At 38.7% G+C, this 22,760-nt stretch overlaps 1 protein-coding gene across 1 annotated transcript in view; it reads left to right on the top strand.

The window, feature by feature from the left end:
* PARD3B (par-3 family cell polarity regulator beta) overlaps nt 1-22,760 on the top strand; it is a 439,781-nt gene that overhangs the window by 149,023 nt on the left and 267,998 nt on the right. Inside the window, exon 4 of the mRNA XM_054173397.1 lies at nt 10,671-10,780. Coding sequence (XP_054029372.1) covers nt 10,671-10,780 — 110 coding nt within the window. The remainder of the gene's footprint in view (nt 1-10,670; nt 10,781-22,760) is intronic.

The following is a 22,760-nucleotide window of genomic DNA, read 5'->3' as shown; positions in this document are numbered from 1 at the left end:
TCTCTGTCAGTACACTGTAGTACTAGGTCAGACAAATGTGTGTTTATAAATCCTTACAGTACTATGTGCTGTATTAGCTCCGAGGCAGTATGGCAAAATGTGTATTGTAGGTTGAAAATGAGCCTGTAAGCTTGGCTGATTGATAGTTTTAAGCTGTTCAAGTGGAAAAAAAAAAATAAAAAGGCAAAACCAACCAAACCAAACAAGATGCTCAACTAAAACTTCTGAGGTAGTAGACCAGCTTGCTTTCTTGAGAAATCAAACTAATCTAGTTTAGGATTTTTTTTTTTCTTTTTTTCAATCTCTTTGCAATATTTGTTTGTCAATGATTGTTTATTGTTTCCTTCCATATGAACATGTGCCAGTACACAGATGATCCTGAGTTGCAGATGCACCTGCTTACAGCAGAGGGGATTGGACTAGATGACCTTCAGAGGTCTCTTCAAACCCAGACCATTCCATGATTCTATGAACCCATCTCTAATAATGACTTTCAGAGAAATTACAAATAACAGTTAAATAATTCAGTCAGTTTGCCCATTGCCATTTATTTTTTTTCTCATTGCTTTCTATCTGACTTGGCCTTTCAAGAGCTTTAGTTGATAGTAAGTTGTTTTGTCTGTTTACTTTGAGGTGCCGCTTCAGATTTTGATTGTATCTCACAACAGTTACCTAGAATCTCAGCCAAGTAAAATGGACAGTCCTATATTTACTACTCCTGAATGTAATTGGCAAGAAGTGTACCTGCCTCCCAATATGTTGCACAATTTTGCAATAGACACACTGCCTGCTGATTTATGTTTTACTTTCTTTGTAACTCATTACTTCATTAGAAGGAAGTCTGTTTACTGTAGTCATTAAGTAAAAGAAGAATGCATTACATTCACAGAAATGTGAATTTTGGGCATTTCAACCTTCCCACAGGGAGGGATCCTCTCTAACAGGTCTAATATTTAACTTCCATACAGAAACTGTCATCTTACCATTTTAAATATTAAGACAAATTAGTAGGGAATGATTATTCAGTTTCCTCACCATGTGAAACCTAGGAATATTGAACAAAACTGTCATTTAACAGGTTAAAAAGCAAATCAACCCTAAACTAATGTTTTTTGTTAAGCATTCAACTAAGTTGTGTGATTCAGTATTACAGGCCAAAAATCAGTGTGTTATAATAGACACATTCACAAGAGAATACATAGAATACATACATAGAATACATAGAATAAACCAGGTTGGAAGAGACCTTCAAGATCATCGCGTCCAACCCATCAACCAATCCAACACCACCCAAACAACTAACCCACGGCACTAAGCACCCCATCAAGTCTTCTCCTGAAAACCTCCAGTGATGGCGACTCCACCACCTCCCCATGCAGCCCATTCCAATGGGCAATCACTCTTTCTGTATAGAACTTTTTCCTAACATCTAGCCTGAACCTCCCCTGGCGCAGCCTGAGACTGTGTCCTCTTGTTCTGGTACTGGCCGCCTGGGAGAAGAGACCAACATCCGTCTGTCTACAACCTCCCTTCAGGTAGTTGTAGAGAGTGATAAGGTCACCCCTGAGTCTCCTCTTCTCCAGGCTAAGCAACCCCAGCTCCCTCAGCCTCTCCTCGTGGGGCTTGTGTTCCAAACCCCTCACCAACTTTGTTGCTCTTCTCTGGACTCGTTCCAGCAAGTCAACATCCTTCCTAAACTGAGGGGCCCAGAACTGGACACAGTACTCAAGGTGCGGCCTAACCAGTGCAGTGTACAGGGGCAGAATGACCTCCCTGCTCCTGCTGGCCACACTGTTCCTGATGCAGGCCAGGATGCCATTGGCCCTCTTAGCTGCCTGGGCACACTGCAGGCTCATGTTCAGCCTACCATCAACCAGCACCCCCAGGTCCCTCTCAGCCTGACTGCTCTCCAGCCACTCTGACCCCAGCTTGTAGCTCTGCATGGGGTTGTTGTGGCTAATGTGCAGAACCCGGCACTTGGATGTGTTAAATCTCATGCCGTTGGATTCTGCCCATCTGTCCAGCCTGTCGAGGTCCCTCTGCAGAGCCTCTCTACCCTCCAGCAGATCAACTCCTGCGCCCAGCTTGGTGTCGTCAGCAAATTTACTGATGATGGACTCAATGTCCTCGTCCATATCATCAATAAAGATGTTAAAGAGCATGGTGCCCAGCACTGATCCCTGGGGCACACCACTAGTGACTGGCTGCCAGCTGGATGTGGCACTTATCAGAATCAGTGACTATTAAAATGTGGCCTAGATGCCACTATTATTTGGAAATCTTTATAATGTTATTATTTGCAAGCTGGTAGGACATAATGCTTTGTTATGATCTTTCCCTGAGTATTTGCTACCACTGTTAGATGCAGGATAAAGGGTGGAGTGGAGTCAGTATAGCTGCCCTTATGTTCTAATTTCTCCTTGAAACCTCGTAGAAAGTTTCAAGTTCAGAAGGTTTCACGGTTTTATCTTAACATCTTATAAATTTGGCAAAAAGGAAAAAGTTTGACATTTGAGACTAAAATTAGTTTACCATAACCAGAATAGCAAATAATCATAATATGACTTCTTTATTAGGAACAGTCAGAACAGAAAAGATTCTTAATTTACATCAGCTATCAAAAATACAGGTCATACTTAAACCATACAAACCTCTATACTAATGTCATAATTTGTGATACTCTTTTAATGTATCAGTAAAATATTAAGGAACATTCTACGACTGGCAATAAAATGCTACCAATGTGATATTCAAGCTGTGCGGTTTAGCTGCCAAAGTTTTAAAGAAAATTAAGCCGTTGAACTGTGGAAAAGTGACTGCATAAGCACCTGTAACTGATGTTAGCTGAAGTGCTAAACCAGCTTTTGGCAATGTGGCCTCATTTTCAGGTGCACAGAATATTTTCTTTGTGTCAGTTTATTCAACTAGTACAGTTCATTAAGTGTTTCATTTGAAGTTGAGAAATAGTCTGGGAATTGAAATAGAAGAAATGCTTATTTTCACCTTTCAATCTGTGAATAATAATGAGGTGTGAGAGTCTGAGATCTATTAGTTTTAAAATCTTATAGGATATGTTAGCCTAAAATGATTGATTTACATTCATAACTACAGGTAATATACTGCTTAAAAAAACCAGTCTGTTAATAAGATGAATGCTTTTTCTGCGTCCAGCAAGTTACATGACTAAGAAGACTGGTGTTTTCAAGTATATGTAAAGTTTAGTTTCCATGACATCTGAATGCCATGTGAAAGAAAAGGCCTGGCCCATGGTGGAAAATGCTGATTCTTGTTGGTAATAGCCAATGTGTATTCACAAGACTCCTAATCAGTCTGCCCAGCAAGCATAAGAGTGGCACATTTTGCTGGAGTTTGGATTGCGGGGTGGGGGCGAGAAATTGCTGCTTCCTATTGTGAGTGAAGTGATTAATCCAACTCCGTCCTCTCTGCATGGTGTTTTCCATGTGACAAGTGTAGTCAGGATCCTTTGGAATGGAGTTATGGTGCTCCCAGCACTCCAGTAGCTCTACCTGTGCTTCCAGTCTCATGCAGCAGAAGCTGAAAATAAAGGCACCGTATTGATAGATGTGAAAAGATCCTGAAATTACCCTGGATCTGGCATATGTTGTGACCATGAGAAAATATTACCTTGTTAAGATCCAAACTCAAGTCTTGTCCTTCAGCAGGAAAATTTCTTGAGAGAAATTTTGAAGCAAGGAAAAAGATTCTGAATCTGAAAAATGAGATATAGATTAAAGTTATTACTGAAATAATGTATGTAGGTGACTTTTATGTGTCCATCTTTGAAACTCCAAAAGCTGTGAAGGTAAATATCCTGTAGTTGTTTCATTAGGCACTGTTTCTGACAGTGACAGCAACATGGAAATTTAATTCTAGCCATAAAAACTGTGAGAGCGGTTCTTGTGCTTTGTAACTGAGATCTGACTTACTGTGTTATAGCACATGTAAACAGAGAAAACTGTTCTGAAATTTATGACACCAAAGGTTTAAGCCTTTGCTGGATTTTACGTGTAGATGATTGGGTTTTTTCCTTTCTAAGAAAAATTACACCTCATTTAAAGTGATAGGAAAATACTTTGTCCTGCGCTGGCTTAATATGTAAAAGAGAGAGCTCGTTGGAAATGGATTTCATGTTTATAGATTTAAGTCATTTGTCTTAACTGTTACATTATCTGAGTTCATTAATCTAATCTTGTATCCGTGGGAATTTAAAAAGTGCAGTATGCACTGAGCTGTCTGAAATTGTATTGATAGCTGCTATTATGAGCAATTTGAGTTAGTTTTAAACATAAAAGTCACATCATCAGAGGATTGCACATTTAAAAAATATAGAAGTGGCACAGCCCTATCAGAAGGTAGACCATAGAAGATGACATCACCTACATTTTAACTATAAGGCAGAACCATTGCATGATGCCTCAAGTGGTGGTAGGCAATAAATTTGTGGATGACCAAATTTACTTTGAAAAAGTGCTGACTGGCAGAATTGTCAGTATGCCTGTTACTGTGAAAATTGTCAGACTGAAAGAAAAATAGGCATATATTAATGAACTTTCCTATGCTTAAATATAAATTACTTTCTTGCTTGTAGTATTTTGTTTCCATTGCCTGAATTGTTTTGGGACAGAACCAGCTTAATGTAATTATGACTTCCTGTTTTAAATGGTGGTTGATTTTTTGTGTTCAGGGATCTTCCAGCAAGAACTGTGCGCTGGGTTACTCGCATCTTCGATGGGGGCTGAAAGAACCCAGCTCCCAGGTGGACATAAGAAACTTGATCTAGGTGGGCAGAGAGAGACTTGTTTTTCCCTCTCCCAGGAGGAGGGGTCCCCTGGGTCAAAGGTGGTCTATTCCATTCCCCCTTACTGTCCAGCAAGCCTATAAAAAGGGCAGACACCTTTTACTGCTCACTCTTTCCTCACCTCGCCTGCTTGAGAGAGATCATCTGCTGCTGCTTCCTCCACTGACCACGTCGTTGGGACCTACTTTTCCAAGCTGCACCCACACTTCCTAAAGGACTGAATCCACTTACATTCAGGGAAATACAAGACCATCCAGGCTTGGTTTTGTAATTTATCTGTATCCCTTACCTTTGTGAACCCTCCCTGTTACTGAGGAACATATATAGAGAGAGTTAAAAAAATTACCTTTTCTACTTCCAAACTGATTCCAAACTCTTTCTTTCATGAATTTACCTTTCCCTTCCCCTACCCTTTTTCTTTTACCTTACCAGAAAAAAAGGCAGGGGAGGCAGGGGGGAGGAGGAATCTCTCTCTGTTACCATTTGGGCTTCTAGACTCCTGGTAAAGCTCAAACCAGCACAAACTGTATATGTTGAGGTGCAGATTCACATTTGTGTGTGTATGCATATAGTATTTGTGGTGTTTTGTTTCAGATCTGACTTGAAATTTTGTTGTGATTTGTTCAGAATGAGCCATAAGTGTTTTGAAGCACATGCAGGTGAGAAAATAATTCATCTGTCCAAGCAAGTGTAATTTGGAATCAGGCAGCAGAGTAACTGTCATCAGTATGGCCTTTAACAGTTGACAGTTTGATACACACTTGATGGACAGATTTTTTTTTCCTGCCACAGTCAGCATTTTTATATGCAGGAGCAGACTTTAAAATTATGACTTTAACTGTGTTAGATGATTTATTGTAAATCTCTTTCTGACCACTTACATATGGTATTCTGTCCAAGTTTATCTTTTGTTCTCCTCCAAAGCAGTTCTTCCCTATTACCTTAAGAAAAAAAACAACCACACAAAAAAGTCCTTGTAATTTGTTAGATGCCACTGTTGCCACTGATTCCGTGGCAACACATCTGCCTGCATTTCCTACATTCCTTTATTTGTCATCTTACCCAAAAGTCATCTGAGAGTGTCTGCACCCAAAGCAATGCTAAAATCAATTTTCACTTCATAATATGACTGCATTATAGACAGGACAGCCTACTGAAAATGCTTGTGGGTGGAAAAACTGTGGTTGTCTTCAGCAGTGTTATGAATTTGGTCCTGTAACAGCACCCGGCAACCTAAGTTCACAAAACTCAAAAGGATTTCAGCTTTGATGTGAATTGTGCTTTCCTGAGCAAGGGGACTTAAGACTAAAAGAGGCAATTTAAGAAAGAATTGGAATTATCTGTATTTTTTTAATTATGGTCACTTTGCCTAATTTTAGGCATTAAAGTTGATGCCAGAACTCAGAGCTTAGAGACTGTGAAGAGCTTTGGTGAGGACCACAGGAAGGACATCTGGAGCTCCGAAGTTCCACTGACCATGCTTGGATCCTGAACTCCAAAGCTTACATTATTTACCCGAGGATGCACAGTGTTCTAAAATCCATAATTACTAGTGTAGTCAGCCTCTCCTGATCTCAAACATTGGTTGCTTTTTTTTTTTTTTTATCTGCTTAAGTGAGGTAAGGCAGAGTGCAGTCCTGTTCAGGGGATGTCATAATGTCTGTCTACAGCTTTTTGGCAACATTTACAAAAAAGACCTTAATCGCCATCAAGCAAAATAAGAGAATAAGGTTACATCTGGCACAGAGATGTTTCTTTTGTCACAATCTTGATGCAGGTTTTCATTTTTTAATTGTGCACAAATGGCAGATCTCTCTTCTGTGCTGGGGTTTTTGGGGGGGTTTTGTTGTGGGTTGGTTTGTTTGTTGGTTTGGGGTTTTTTTGGTCTTTGTTTTTTTTACTAATGTAACCAATTTAAGTCTAAGTGTGGTTTCTACCATATGTTTGTTTCAACCATATTTGCAGTTAAAAAAATATTTCCAAAACATAAGAGCTCAAGGAAAATACACTGTTAACCGTGAATCTGAGTAGATACTGATTTTTGAGAGTGATGCTAGCAAAAGGAAAAGATTTATCTACGTGGCTTGGAACTAAATATTACAGAATTTAAGGAAGGAAAACTGCAGGAATTTTTCTCATCAGCTTTGTCAAAGAGTTTGTATTGTGAATAAGACTGAGACATCCATGTGTGCTTAGAAGTAGTTATGGTGCCAAAACAGAAGGTACTCTGTGTGAATTTTGAAAGAAGGGAAAATACTTCCTGAAGTGATTGAAGTTAAGAGCTTCCATCATGAGAAAAACTTTAGTCTTGGGCATTTGTTTGAATTTTTGTTGTCTGCAAATTACTGATGCAATGCAGCAAGGTGAATATAACTAGGGTTTTAAACAGAGTTCCTAAGTTTAAAATACAAAATACTCTGGCACAAAACAGTTGTGCTTGTAAGTAGTGAGTTTTATCAACTTGGTATGCAGAAAGGAGTTTTTCTGTGGCTCTTCATTTAGGGAAAAGAGTGATTCTTCTGTTTGAGCTTACAATGGTTGATGTAAATGTTCATCACAAATGCAAGATCTTGAGTAGATTAACATGGAAACACAGCACAACAAAAGGAAATCAGTAAGGAAGAAAAGGCAACATTCTGTTTCCTGACAGATGAAAACAGAATATCTTAACTAAATGTTTGTAGATGTCTAACTAATACTATTTATTACAGACATAGCATATAGGGTTTCATGACATTTTATCCATCTCTGAGGAAGACAGTGATGATGAAATTCAATGTGTGTATGTATAATGGACATGGTCTGACTCTTGAGTCAGGTTTAGTCCTGGGTAGTGGGATTTGAGGAGGCTTCTCTCTTCTGGAGTGCAAGGGAGTTTGCTTGGCTTTCAAGAGCCTGGTGTGTGTAGTATGGAAGAGGCAGGGAGAGACAAAAAAGAAAGGAGCCTGTGGGAAAAACATGGTCTGGGAGGCAATGAGTGTCAGGGAAGGTGTTCTTTCAGCAGGGAGCAATCTGAGCCACAAAGGACATAAGGGGAGATGGAGGAGAATTGATTAGCTTGGGGAATCACTGAGAATTGCTGTTTCCTGAGAAAGAATAAGAGATTCTCTCTGCACAAAGAGGGATAGTGCTTCATCTCAAGTCTTCCATCTAGTATTCCTGCTTGCCATTTGTTTTGCCCTATTGGAGAGGGCAATTTGGTTCAATTTACTGTTGCCTAGTAAAGGTTGTTTTTGCTCTCTGGTGTCTCTGTGGTGTATGCATGTAAAACAATAAGGGCCAGAAGGACGTTTTTGGATAATTTTAGCTAAAGACTGCAGCTAATGTAGTTTATAGAGATGGTAGGATTTGTGATACCTCTGTACAAAAAATGTTGTATGTCAGTGAATATATTTTTTTAAAAATTAAGAAAATAGACTCAAGTTTTCTCTTGAACAATAATAACAACAATAACAACTATCTATGGGACTCTACATTAGGGCAAACTGGGAGAGAAGAGAAAGCATTGCAAAGAATGTTCACAACATCCATCCCAGTTGTCTTTGTGGAAGAAGGGAAGCATTCCGGACAAGCACCATAAATTTCATAGCCTCATGGCAATACACAAAACCTTGCAGGAATAAAAAGAAAGCAAATTACTGTGTTTCCTAAACTGAAAAATCGCATTGCTCTTGCAGACTTCAGTTTCAAAGTTTAAACAGCTGTGAACTGGGAATCTGACAAAGGGATTTTGCTTCAGTTTCTCTGCCAAACAGTGGCAGAAAGCAACTGAAAGGAGGTCTTCAAAACTGGAGAGGAGAGGTGATAAAAGCAGCACCTTGCAGCAGTCAATGCAGGGCACAAACAGAAGTGCTGAAGTACTGTCTGATCTTATTAGACAAGTGTTACGTGAGTGGTGCAGTACAGAAGATACCTTTTCTCAGTGGCAGCAGAACCTGGGAGGCCCTGGAACAAATGAGGGTCCTGTCTCCTAGCAGTCACAGTGACAGGAGACTTAATCTATCAGACAGAGGAATGAGAGAAAAGCAAGGAGCTAGTTGTAAAAGACAGCTCATGAAAAGGAGAAACCTGATTTCATAGTGTTGACTTTGGAAGAAGAGAGAGCTTGAGATAAATTTTTTTGGGTGGTCCATGTATGTTTGCTTCCCCATCTTTGGCCTCTAGTTGTCTGTGGGGGATTTTTTGTTACCCTCTTTGTGTTATTGTTGATCTCTCACTGTGCAAAAAGGAGGACAAAAATGAGAAAAGGGTCTTGGATGATGGCCTTCAGGATTATATGCAACAGTGTGTTCTAATTTGAACTTGAGTTGTGAAAGTTTTACAAATGAAAGTACCAGTGCAAAGGGCTTTCTGGTAATGTAGCAAGAGTATTTCTCTGTACTGTTCATGCTTATGTAAAAAGGAGTTGGTGAATAAATTATGCAGAATCATACAAAAGTGCCTCAGCATCTCTTTTCAAAATGTTTTATTGAAGGAAGACTGAAAATTGCATACAAGTCATCAGAAACACTGCAGTCTTACCTGGAAAAAATATTTTAAGGATTAAGAATCATAAAGAAGCGAGTAACTTAAAAATCCAACACTTTTTTGTTTTAGCTTTTTACACCTTCTTATCAAATGTGCTCAAAGGAGAAAAAAAAGTTCTGTTCAGCATCATGTGAAGAACAGGAATACTTGAGTGAAGACATTTGATTCCTTTAGAGTTTCTGATACCTTTGAGAAATCACACTAAATAGATAAATTTTGTTATTTTTTTAAAAAAATCATTCCCTCAATACCAGAAAAGAAATTTAAATCTTAGTTTTGCTTTTTATATTAACTTCTTTCATAATTGGACACAGAAGGGGTTATCTGCATATAAAAATTGGTTGCTGGCTATGAGGAAAGGTAAGAGCACTGCATTCTCTGGTCATTCCTCAGCATCAGGTGCTGGTATTTATTCCAGCTATAATTACAAAGCTCATCTGGGAGTGAATGTGACATAGTCACTCCAGCTTTGCTAGCATCTCTCTAATGAGGAAACTGTGGCATGTTCAGACTTCTATTGTAGTTCTAATAATTATGCCTACCATCAGTCCCAGACGCTATAATTAAGGTTATAACTATCATTTATAATATTATATTCACTCACTTGCAACATTTGAAAAATTACTGTCTTAGACCAATGTTCTCTTCAATCTTTTTGTTTACCAATGGATAAACTATTTTGGAAAGATGGAGGGGCAGAAATTTTGTTTAATTTCATCTCTTGAATAATGTGAGAAATTTCCTTTCTCCTATTACTAAAGATGTTTTCCCTCTAGTGCCACATGAAATTTTAGTGGGGAGCTCCTTAGAGCATATTCTGCTTACTGTATGGCTGTGTTGCTAGAAGCTTCTGAGTGATCTTTGAAGTTATTCTCAGGCAGCACATGAATAGACATGATTAGTTAGTGAGTCTAATTGAAGATGCCTGCAAGAGAAAGCTGTTTAGTCTACAGTTTATCTGAAACAACTGCAGCTACCTATGTCTATTCCCTGGAATCCTGTCAGTCAGTAGTGGGAAGCAGATCTGCTGTGAATAAAATCTTTTCACCTTCTCTTTATATCCCTATTTAGTCTGTCTCTGAACAGCTAGCTCAAAGCTTCTTAGATAATGAAGTTGATGCAGCGTTACTCGTTAATCTCGTTTCTTTTGCTTAGTAAACACTAAGTGGCACAACCCCGTTACTTTTAGTGATTTACTAGGTGGATGTTGTCACAGATAAAGTTATATTTAAGGGCTGTACACCTTTCTTAGTTAAACCACATGCAGCTTTACCTTGTGTTCCTGTAGCACCCTTGAAACATTGCTCTTTATTTTGTTTCTTAGGTACACCACTTCTGGTACGAAGGAGCAGTGATCCAGCTTTGGGCCCACCTGCTGACTTCCATGCAAGTGCTTCTCATCCCAGTGACCACAGTCTCAAGCATATTGTGCCAGTAAGTGTCATGTAACTCACTTTTTTCTTAAAACCTGTTCTTACCTGTTGGTATATAAAGTATATCTGTCTTTGGATCTGAAGCAAAGTGCATCATAATCACTTTCTGCATTTCCTCTAGGCTAAATGGTATTTTAGATGATGCAGTTAACAGTGGTTCTCCTTTTTTGTTGCTGTTGTGAGTTTGGGTTGGGGTTTTTTGTTTGGTTGTTTGGTTGGTTTTGTTTGTTTTTTGAGAGAGACATAAGAGATATACATAAATCTCAATCATGGCATAAGACACTGGCATATGAACTGAACTTTTAGCAATCACATATTTGTTCAGTGTGATATTGTCCAATTTACCATTCCTTAGTGGAAAAAATACACTTTCCATTTGATATGCTTGATTCCTCACGCTTTCTCATGGCATTCTGTCTTCCTTTGGCACCCTACTACCATCCTACATGATCTTTTTTATCCTCTCACTTTGTTTTACAACCTGACTCTGCCCTTATGAGGAGAAATTTGTTTTCAGCATAGACGTTGCTAAATATTAGTGCAAAGACACAATTAGTGAGGATGTAGTAACTCTTGATTAGATATTATTGCAGGCTGCCTTTATTCTTCTCAAAGTGATACTGTCTTGATCGCTTTTCACCAGAGTTTTACTTTGCAGTTTTAAGGTCTGAAGTTTGTGTTTGTATGCATGGAAGGTGTTACTATATTGCTTATAAAAATATGTGATTCTTTGATTTCTCTTAGTGTCAGCTGGGACACAGCTGAATACAGCTTTTTCATAGACTTGATGTTTGCCTAGAATGCTCTAGTGGGTCTGCTTCTGTGCTGCTTTATGCCACATGAATGCTGGCTTAAATGATGGTGCAGTTGCACATGCTTTTACTTGTTTGTGAAATTTATGCCTTTTCCCCTTTAGTTTCCCTCTACAGTTTTGCAATTTGCTCTCTGTCCCCCAGTTGTGTAAACCAATCTATCACTGTTTTGTTTCAAAATAAAAAACATTCAGAAACCCCCAGCCTTTTCCTTTGATGTGAGGGGAGCCTAGATACAATTAGTTTGTGGCAAGACCCCACAAATGGCCATACTGGCATGTGAAGGAGCGGAAGAAAGAAGTGTTCAGCAACACAGACTGGAGGTGGGAAGCTCTTCAACTGAAGATGTTGCATTTAAGACTGCAAATCCGGTTAAGTTTGTGTGAGTGAAGTAAGTAAATAGAAAGTCAATGACTAGCATATGAATGATGTTCTGTGTGTCTCAACTGTGTAGTTCTGAAGGCAAAACCACAATTTTAGTTGATTGTTCATTGTTTCTCTTTGCACAGCCAAATGCATGTGCAACTAATTATTTAGAGAGTGGCTTGTGTTATTTGCCAAGTGGTGCGATTTTAAAAGTGCTAGTGGCTCTTCAAATACATTACAGTGTTAAAGGGGGCTGAACTTTGTCAAAGTCCTGCGTCATTTGTCAGACCTGCTTGAGCTGAAAGGTTTTACTTGCTGCTTGCTGCAAGCACTTACGTATTAATGAAATACTGACTTTGTCTGATAAAGTATGAAGAAGAATACAGATGTTACTCTTATTGCAAATCTGAGAAGTATGTAGTATGTCAGTATTTAATGATGACCTCTTGTATTTTATAACCATTAAAATTAAGGGGAGGGAAGAAGTGGGAGGTGAAAAAAATGGTGACATTCATTGCATTCCAGGACATGTTTTGAATGGTTTCTTTCTGACCATCTGGGAGAGAAATACAGGTTTTTCATGTTTTGTTTTCTCAAAAAACCATAGTATTAGCAGTGACAAGTGCATTTTATGCCATTATATGAGGACTTATATTGGAGGCTAAAGCATCGGCACGCTTCACTGCCTTGCATCAGTACACTAAAATCCTCTAGGGCCTAAAGGAGCTCTCTATGCCTAAAATACAGAGCATCCCTCTGTCAGCTATAGGGGTAGCAGTCACAAAACAGACAGATAGCAACAGTGAAGAAGGCTCTCATATTTTTTAAAATGTCATATAAGGGGAGTGGGGGGAAAGGCCCAGAAGGTTGAAAGTATTTATTGTTAAAGTGAAAATCTGTTACAGCAAAATACATTACACCAGCTCTTATTTTTGCAACAGTACCATTTCTAAAACTCTCATTGTCAATCACAGTGAAATATGCTTCAGCATAATGTTTTGGGAAACATAGAAAGCTTAAATAACATAGGTTAAATTAGATACAGATTGTTTTAAAACATGCGGAGGAATCAATATCTGACAAATGAAAAAATACTGCAACTGAAACTGCACAAACAACTGAAAAGTGTGTTTTGCGTATAGCTGTGCTCTTTCACACAAGCATTAAAGCAGTATTTGGGAAAATTAATTTGTTTTGTATACTGCTGCTGAAAATTTAAAATGCATACTGCATTTCCTTTGCCAGAAACACATAGTTTTTCACATTAAACTGCTTCCTCGCAATCACATGCAAGTTAGAAAAAGCAGAGCTGTTGGTAGATGAAACAATTTTCAGTGCACGTATTAAAAAATTAAGTTTCTGCGTTCATGCCGCAATTATCTTAGCAATCATTTTGTAGTTGAATCTGACTTCCATAATTAGCTTAATTGTTTTGGCACTTCTGGCATTTTGGTACTCGTCGTTAGACCATATGCTCTCTCAGACAGAATGTACTAAGAGAGGTCATTATCACACGAATCTCTGAAGAAAGCACTGGTTTGTCTCTAGGAGAATGCAGGACAGATGTACAATAAATAATGCATAAAACAAACTAGCTAACATGCAGTAATATAAGAAAGAACATTGTCATCCAATTTAGGTGAGCTGGATGAACCTGATGAATCATTTTTTGCTGTTCACAGTATTTATGGAATATTAGCAGAGCATATATTCTGGGTTTGGATGTCATCCCATTCAGTCAAAGGAAGATTAATTTTTTTTTCCCCCATGCCCTATAATGATTACCAAAATTACAAAATCTTTTCTGAGTGACTAAGTAGTTTGAGAAGAGTTTGAGCTGCTCTTCCATATTTTCTCTAATGCTGATTTTGTCTTAGCTGTAGTTTCAGTTCTAATTGACTAAATACTTCTAGATCAATCAAAAACTGGTAGTGAAGTCCAGCATCTGTTCTCTCAGAGTGAAAGTCATCTAACAGATGGTACGAAATTTGATTTTCTCTTTTCATCCAGAACTCTCTTTCTTTATTGTGATAGCTGCCACTGAAAAAATTTAGAGAAATTTAGGGGAAAACAGGGGTAACAAACATCTGAATTTCATATTGAAGAAAAGCTATTTGTTAGTGGGTTTGTTAATTTATGAAGGCAACTGTTAGAATACATAGAATAAACCAGGTTGGAAGAGACCTTCAAGATCATCGTGTCCAACCCATCAACCAATCCAACACCACCTAAACAACTAACCCATGGCACCAAGCACCCCATCAAGTTTTCTCCTGAAAACCTCCAATGATGGCGACTCCACCACCTCCCCAGGCAGCCCATTCCAATGGGCAATCACTCTCTCTGTGTAGAACTTTTTCCTAACATCCAACCTAAACCTCCCCTGGTGCAGACTGAGACTGTGTCCTCTTGTTCTGGTGCTGGCTGCCTGGGAGAAGAGACCAATATCCGTCTGTCTACAACCTCCCTTCAGGTAGTTGTAGAGAGTAATAAGGTCCCCCCTGAGTCTCCTCCTCTGCAGGCTAAGCAACCCCAGCTCCCTCAGCCTCTCCTTGTAGGGCTTGTGTTCCAAACCTCTCACCAACTTTGTTGCTGTTCTCTGGACTCGTTCCAGCAAGTCAACATCCTTCCTAAACTGAGGGGCCCAGAACTGGACACAGTAGTCGAGGTGTGGCCTAACCAGTGCAGTGTACAGGGGCAGAATGACCTCCCTGCTCCTGCTGGCCACACTGTTCCTGATGCAGGCCAGGATGCCATTGGCCCTCTTGGCTGCCTGTGCACACTGCAGGCTCATGTTCAGCCTACCGTCGACCAGCTCCCCCAGGTCCCTCTCAGCCTGACTGCTCTCCAGCCACTCTGACCCCAGCCTGTAGCTCTGCATGGGGTTGTTGTGGCCGATGTGCAGAACCCAGCACTTGGATGTGTTAAATCTCATGCCATTGGACTCTGCCCATCTGTCCAGCCTGTCAAGGTCCCTCTGCAGAGCCCCTCTACCCTCCAGCAGATCAACTCCTGAGGCTGCTAGGGGAACTGCAGTTTCAGGTTCTCTGTGCCAATTCAGAAGTTCCTAGCTGAATCCCTCTACACAGTCTTCACAATGATAAAGATGAGACCCAGCAAGTCAAAAAGTCTCAATTGTGAGGGGTTTTGGTTTGGGATTTTGGACATTTTAAGGAGAAGAATACATTTTAATGCTTTTGCTCAGTCCAGTTCTTCCAGTTAGTAATTGCTGAAGTATGATTAAAACATCTAAACCTTTGTTTCTGGAGCTATTACTTCTGCTTACCTGTATTTGTGCCCAGGGACAGAATTCCCTACTATTTTAAGATGATCTGTTGTGAGTTTTAGGTGGAGGATTGTGGTGCTGTTTAAGTTGATATGAGTTTTGCATTAATATTGGTGAGATTAAGATTTCACCCCCTCTTTTTAACTTGCTGCTTATTATGGAGATGCTATGTTCTGCATGATTTTCTCTTTCATACTTGCATGCTTCCTGGATAAATACTTAGGTTAGCTTGGAGTTAATCAATGGGAATGGCCAATTAAATTGCATTTATCTATATTTAAGGTTACAATAAATGCTGGATCAATTGAAGAGCTGCTTCAGTGGCTCAATACTGTTTCAATTTTTACCTAAACGTGACTCGAAATTGTCTGTATTTTATGCATCGTGGATATGTAATTTGCAATTTTGGATATGGTTCATACATAATCAGAACATTTTTATGTTTCAAGCCCTTGTTAAAAAGGGTCGAAACCTCCTCTGGTTCTTCTAGCTGCTAAATGTGTTTGTAATGTATTAACCTTCCTGATTAAGTTTCTGCAGATTAGCATAATGTGAGTGTGTGTAAGGTTGCAGCTCCATGATTTGTTCCTTTTGCACTCTCTTTTGTGTACATATGTAAACATAAAGATATGCTACAATAGAGCTTGGCTTTGAGATAAAGATTATCAATGGTGCTTTCCAAATATATGGGTATTTTATTATAAGAAAGAGGCAGAAATATTACTTTAATCAGGCTATTTAAAGGCAGGGGAGGACAGAAAAGGTTAGTGGGGTTTTTTGACACAGTGATGCAATAATGCTGTAGCGTCTAGCTTGAACTGATCTGGTGGGTCTCTGCTAAGACTCGAACTAAGAGACGGCTGTACTGCTGTGAGGCTTGTATTGTCTGTCTGATTTTAGAGGATAAAACTTGTCAAGTGTGTTTACTCACCCTGACTAGGTCAGGTAGTTTTAATTTCTGGTCCCTTTGCATGTGTTAGAATTTCAATATCAAATTTCCCCACAATTATGAGATAAAATCATAGAATAGGTTGTGTTGGAAAGGCCCTTTAAATGCCATCCAGCCCAACCCCCTGCAATTGGCAGACAGATGTTTAACTAGATCGGGTTGCTCAGAGCTGTGTCCAACTTGACCTGGGATGTTTCCAGAGATGGGGCTTCCACCAGCTCTCTGGGTGACCTGTGCCATTATTTTACCACCCTCATCATGAAAATTTTCTTATGTATATCTAGTCTGAATCTGACCTCTTTTAGTTTAAAACCATTATCCCATGTCCTGTTGCAGCAGGCCCTGCTAAAATACTTGTCCCCATCTTCCTTTTAAGTCCCTTTTAAGTATTCCTGGAGATGGGGTATGAGAAGGAAAGCAGATGCTGGGTGAACTCAGTAATTCTTTGGGAAATAGCAGTGCCGGAAGGATAGTGCACTTGTAGCGCTTTAAATTCAGCGCTTGTTGACTTATAATAATTAGCAAATAGAGCAGAGATGGAAGCACATCTTAGGTATTACAATGTTTGTAAATTCTGGAAGACATTTACTTACTGTGCGGTAAAAGTTTTCCTATTAATAATTTAACTCCTGCTCGTGAAATACTGCAGTGTGGAACTGAGCAGACTATCTGGAGAGATTTAAAAGAATTTTCTGTCATTCATGTGGGGAGTTCCTAACAGTTTGAGGTTTTTAAAAGGGAGTTCTGATGTGGGTGAATCTATTTTTAAAGCAGCTACTGTGTATCTGTTTATGCTGTGGAACATATTATAGAACACTCCTAATCAGCACAGGAGCTTGTCAGTGTATTGCTTTTGATGTCTGATTAGATGATCATAGGGACATCTGCACTGAGTTAGTTTTGAAGTTGCTGGTGTGAGGCACTGCAGGAACCAGAGCTGTGTGGCACTCTTACACCATGAAAAACTGCTGCTCTTAAAGAATCTTTTATAAATCCAGCTATGCAACTAGCTGAGGGCTGTCAAATGAACAAAAGCCATTCCTTCTTGATTCTTTCTGTTGCTTTTCAACCATGTGCTGCTTCACCCCCCCTTCCTGGTACTGCGTGCTGTGGCATTCCATATCAAAAAGAAATCACTTTACATTGCAGAGGAAAATCTAAGAAATGTAAATGAAATATTTGTAATACTTCAGAATACTGAATTGATCATCTGAGAAAGGACAGAAGTGCCCTGTGGTAATTTCCTCTTTTAAGGGTGCAAAGAGGTATGTGTGATGAGGGTGTGGGGGGGAAGTCCTCATTGTGTTCTTTGTGCACAGCCTGCATTTCAGTAAAAGTGTATTGTTTTACCTGTATTGTTTAAGAAGAGCAGTGGGTGTAATTTACATATTTCTATTTGAGAAGAATAAGTAGACTTTTTGTGGTTTATTTTAATAAAAGCTATCAGTAAAAATGGTATAATCACTAAAGAAGTTGTTGGTTATTAATGTGGTGCTTTCTAAAGTCTGTTTCCAGTGAGAGAAGTGCAGGGGTTTTACTGACTGTTCATGAGATAAAGTATCTATTATGAAAATCATTGAAGTTCTCTGTTGTTATGGAACTTACATTAATTAGGGGGCTGAGGTGTGTTTCCTGTTTAAAATAAATTTCAAACCTTGACTGTAATTTTGAAGATACCTGCTTGCTTATAAACTTTCTTATTTGTCCTCAGCCTTGTTTAGTCAGGTAGACATGATTGCAGGTGATGGAAGGTGGCTGAGAGACTTAAACTCTTTCTTTTCCCATATGGCTTCTCTTATAAAGAATGTGGAAAAAATATAGGGTGGAAATGAGAACTACTGACAAAAAAGGGGGAAAAAGGTCATGCTTTCAATGCTGTTGACACATTCATCTCTATGGATATATCTTTGGGGTCCTACGAAATACTGTTACTCCATCTGGAACAGCTTTTAGCAAGCAGCTTATGCAACAAACTCATGGTGCTGAAATTGGAGTGAAACATTAGCAAGTTACTTGTATGTCTGACAGTCAAAAATGAAGATGGCAGTCAACGTGGCTCATGCATATCATTTACTGTCAAGCTCTAGAAACTTTTAGCTAAAATAAAATAAATTCTCAGTGCTCTACTGAAATACCTACTGCCAAGTAACATTTGCTATGAACATAGAAATCCAGTGGAAAACTGGGAATAATGGCAGGGGTCTTTGAAACTTAGGCCCAAGTGTTGCTGTGATATTAGGAAATAAACACATTTGGTTTTTTTAAATGCATCATCTTAGAGTGCATTGATGTATGAGACTCTGCTCTTGTACTGGGTAATATTTCTGTGTCTCTGAAAGTGGTACGTGTGGCTTTGTTTCTCTTTAGAGAATTGACTGTTATTTACACTCAAAGGAGGTGTGATTTTTTTATTTTTAGGAGAGGCCTTTGGGACACTGAATTTCCCATCCCACTAAAGACACCTTATGTAGGGATTTCTTCTTCTATGTAGTTGGTATCTCAGATAATCTGGATTTGCAGGTTTTCAAGTTGTGCACATTCAGGATGTTTTTATGGCAGCAGGTCCTGATTTACTCCATGAAGCAATTTCTTATAATGACAACTGGAATGCAGGGAGGAATATTTTAGTGCTTCTGTATACTGTGTGGTTTTGGTGTTGTGTTTGACATGTTCTAGTCAGGAATAATAAACTGAGACTGTTGTGAACAGAGACTAAAATGCTTAATGTGATTAAGTAAGTTTCAAAATTTTTGAATGAACATCTCAACTTTGTTTTTTTGTCAGTAAGTGCAGGGGTTGCTTCAGGAATGTAAGTCTAATATGTCCTTTTATCATTATCTAGGTGGTAGAAGTTCTTTGAAGTAATTTTAAATAAACAAAACCTAATAAACCATTTAAGTTTTTGATTTAATAAACAAATAAATTTTCAGTTAAAAAGGAAGTGGTTAGACTCTAGAATAACTGAGTTGATGCAAGAGCAAATTGTTTTCACTGTTCCTTTCTACTCTGAGGTACCATGATATTCTACTGCTGAGCACCCAGAGAGGAACATGCCTGTGGTCTGATCTGGCAGAGCTGCTCTTATGACATATTTGCCCATTCAAAGTTTCACAAATCCTAAGCAGTGTCACTAAAAAAAAAAAAAAAAAAAAAAAGCCAACCCAAACAAACAAAAACCCAGAGAAAACAGACTTTAGCCCCCAGGAGAGATCTGACAGGACCAGTTGCTCCTGTGGGGTTTCTGGTATATTTTTGTCTTGACAATCAAGTTGAGTAGTGAATCAAGTTGAGTAGTGGGTTTTCGTATTATTATTTTTTTCCTAAAGAGCTATTAACAGTAAGTTTTGCCTTTATCTTGTTTTAAGCCTCATTTTGATGTAGGTTTCAATTAGAACACATGGATTCTCAAGCTCCTGTCTAAAAATAAACAGCTTTCTTCTATGCATTGGTTTCAAGGAATGCTCATAGTGCCGTTTACTGTATCTGAACTACAGCATATAACGTGACTAGGCTGAGAGCATACCACATTATCTGAGAGTAGGTAGAAGTACTCTCCATGTTGACATTCACACTGTTGTCTATTTAGCAGCTGGCTTAGATGACATGAACCTGGATCTTAAATAAAAGAGCTGCTGTTTTTCTTGTGGTATGCTTGCTCCATTGACCTAATAGTGGTGCATCTGAGATGATTATACATTTAACACCTGTGGAGATACATTGGCCCCTTACTTTTCCTGTCTTCTGCTTTTTTGGAGATACCAAGTACAATCAATTTCACGGTGTATCTGTCAGCTTTATATAAACAAAAGGAACAATCTTCTTTTCAGCTGGCTTGTTTCAGTCTAAGAAATATGGTGAACACTCAGCAAACCTGGAGCTTACTTCCACTCTCACACTTCCCTTTAATCATCTGCATAAATCTTTCTGTCCTTCAAGCAACAGAGTGGGAATCAAATAGAAATATATTGTTTTGGGATAAAGTAAGCTCTGCAAGCAGCAGTGTTGAGCAAGGGTTAGTTATTCTTCATCACCTTATCTTTTAACACTTCCCATAAGAGCCCAAATGAATTCTGTTGCAGAAGTGTCACATTCCAAAGGGAATTTCATAAAACACTTCTATGAAAATGTGCAAGTGTATTAAAAGAAAGCAAGGTCACTGTCTACATTTAGCCTTTATCTGGGACCAAACTGTAGCAATTGTTCTATTACCCAATGACCCATCCACAGCAGAGAAGTAGAATTGCATAAAGGAGAGAAGACCCATAGGCTGAAATGAAAATAGATTTAATGAAACAGCAAAACTAGTATCAATGTCAACATAAAGCTGTACTCAGCCCAGCAAAGGTACAGCAGTCACAGGAAACAAAAAAGCAGATCAGGAGGTTTCCCTCTCCTCAGCAAGCTTCCCTCGTTTATGGTCTTGGATACACCTGTGAGCCAGCTCCATTCAGCTGTCCTGCCTGACTCAGAACTGGTTATTCCCTGCAGCCCATAGCTAGCTTGTGATTCTGTTCCAGCAAAACCAGGTCAGCCAGGGAACAAAAAAACCCCCACAGATTAAATGGATTTTAAGTCACAATGAAGATAAAGCTGTATTTATCAGCTGGATGAAAGATACTCCCTTCAATTTGGTTTCAAAATGCACAGCCACAGTATGGATGTCTCATCTTAAAAATAATTCACTCAAGTTTGTGAAATGCTGCAATTCTTAGTGACAAATCTGTTTGTTTCTGAGAAATTCCTCTAGTGGTATTTTCACTAGCCAAAGAATGATTGTCTTCATCATTTTTTTGGTTAAAAGAACACAGAACATTTTCCTCAGATCTGTGAGGCACCCATGATAGCTGTCTAGGCATCAGTTGTAGCTTTTCCAAGTTGATGGTATTGGTGAAAATTCTGGGGCACAAATACCAGCTATAAGACCAGTGTGGTGAACATATGCTACATGGATAAATGTGTTGGTATTTCCCTCATGCATAGTATGTGCTGCCATGAAAGCTCTCAGATTTCCACTTGAGAGAGTGAATTTAGTAAAGTTCTGTGTCTAAGTGATCTACAAAGGATGTCCTGAAAGTATAGACAGCTGAAGCAGTCCACTCTATAGGGGTAAACACAGCTAGAATCAGAAAGTTCTGCAATATATTAAGCTTATGCTACAATTCCTCCTCAAATTCTTACCAGGAAGACTCAGAGGATTAGAGAGAGGCAGAATAGGTTAGAAAAGTTTTTTACACAGTATTTTTATTATTTAGAAATTAACCTGCAAAGTTCTAAATGGCAAAATTAATTCTTGGTGTGAAATCAGTTCTATTTCAGTCATCAGGCTTTTCTGGCCATCTTTGATTCCTTGTTGCTAAGCATGGGAAAATGCTGTATCCTGTCATGCAGAAGAGGAAATTCTCTGGATCACTGTTCATAGATAGGTCCAAACATTTCCAGTCAGGATGCTTGGAGATGGATACCATGTTATGGTTGAATTGATAGTCTAGTTAATACTCAGAGGAGAACCTCTGATGTATGTTTTTTTTTAACGTGTAGCAATAAACTGTCAACAGCGGAAATACTTCTAGATTAGGGATTACCATTTAGTAATAACAAAGCTATCCTTGGGTTTACAAAACACTGAACCAAATGATCAGTTAATGCCTGGCTGTGATTTTCTGCCTTTTTACCTTTCAATGTCTGGTTTGTGTGTAGTTGTCATTTTGAAATGGCTGTTTTGAGAGGCATATTGATGACACTATTGTGTAATTGTCATCAATAGTATAAACACTGATATTACCAGGTAAAGTTGGTTCATTAGAACCAGATGCATGCACTCATAAATAAAATTAAGATGATGTTTTTTTAAAGTGTGGCACTATGCCAACAGATTATAACACTTTTTGGAAATTAATCTGCCAATTATGTGAATTTATAATACCATATGACTATAGAAAACATCAAATTATTCATGTTAGTTCTGTTAAAAATAATTTTTATGTAGTGTCTGATGCCAATTACCTATTAAGCACACAGCAGACATGCAGATTCTAGGTTTCTAGAGATTTGATTTTTGTTAAAATGATGCATTATTTAGATTCATTAAATATTGTATAATCATATGGTTATGGTGATGACTACCAGAATTTTATCTTTTTTTAAAATTTAATTGTCAAGATAATTTCAAGTCTAACTTTCTCTTCCACTGCTGCTAGTATGTCGGTCCCTAACAACAGAACATGCATGTTCAGGGCAGGTTGGCAACTCTGTTGACTTTGCACTGCAAAAATCCAATGATAGAATAGAATAGAATAGAATAGAATAGAATAGAATAGAATAGAATAGAATAGAATAGAATAGAATAGACTAGACCAGGTTGCCAGAGACCTTTGAGATCATCGAGTCCAACCTATCATCCAGCACTATCTAATCAACTAAACCATGGCACCAAGAACCCCATCAAGTCTCTTCCTAAACAGCTCCAGTTATGGTGACTCCATCACCTCCCTGAGCAGCCCATTCCAAGGGCAAATAACTCTTTCTATGAAGAACTTCTTCCTAACATCCAGCCTAAACCTCCCCTGGC

Source organism: Dryobates pubescens, chromosome 2, assembly GCF_014839835.1.
Source record: "Dryobates pubescens isolate bDryPub1 chromosome 2, bDryPub1.pri, whole genome shotgun sequence".
NCBI lineage: Eukaryota > Metazoa > Chordata > Aves > Piciformes > Picidae > Dryobates > Dryobates pubescens.
The sequence above is the reverse complement of the archived record's forward strand: the minus strand, read 5'-3'. Positions and strand labels throughout refer to the sequence as shown.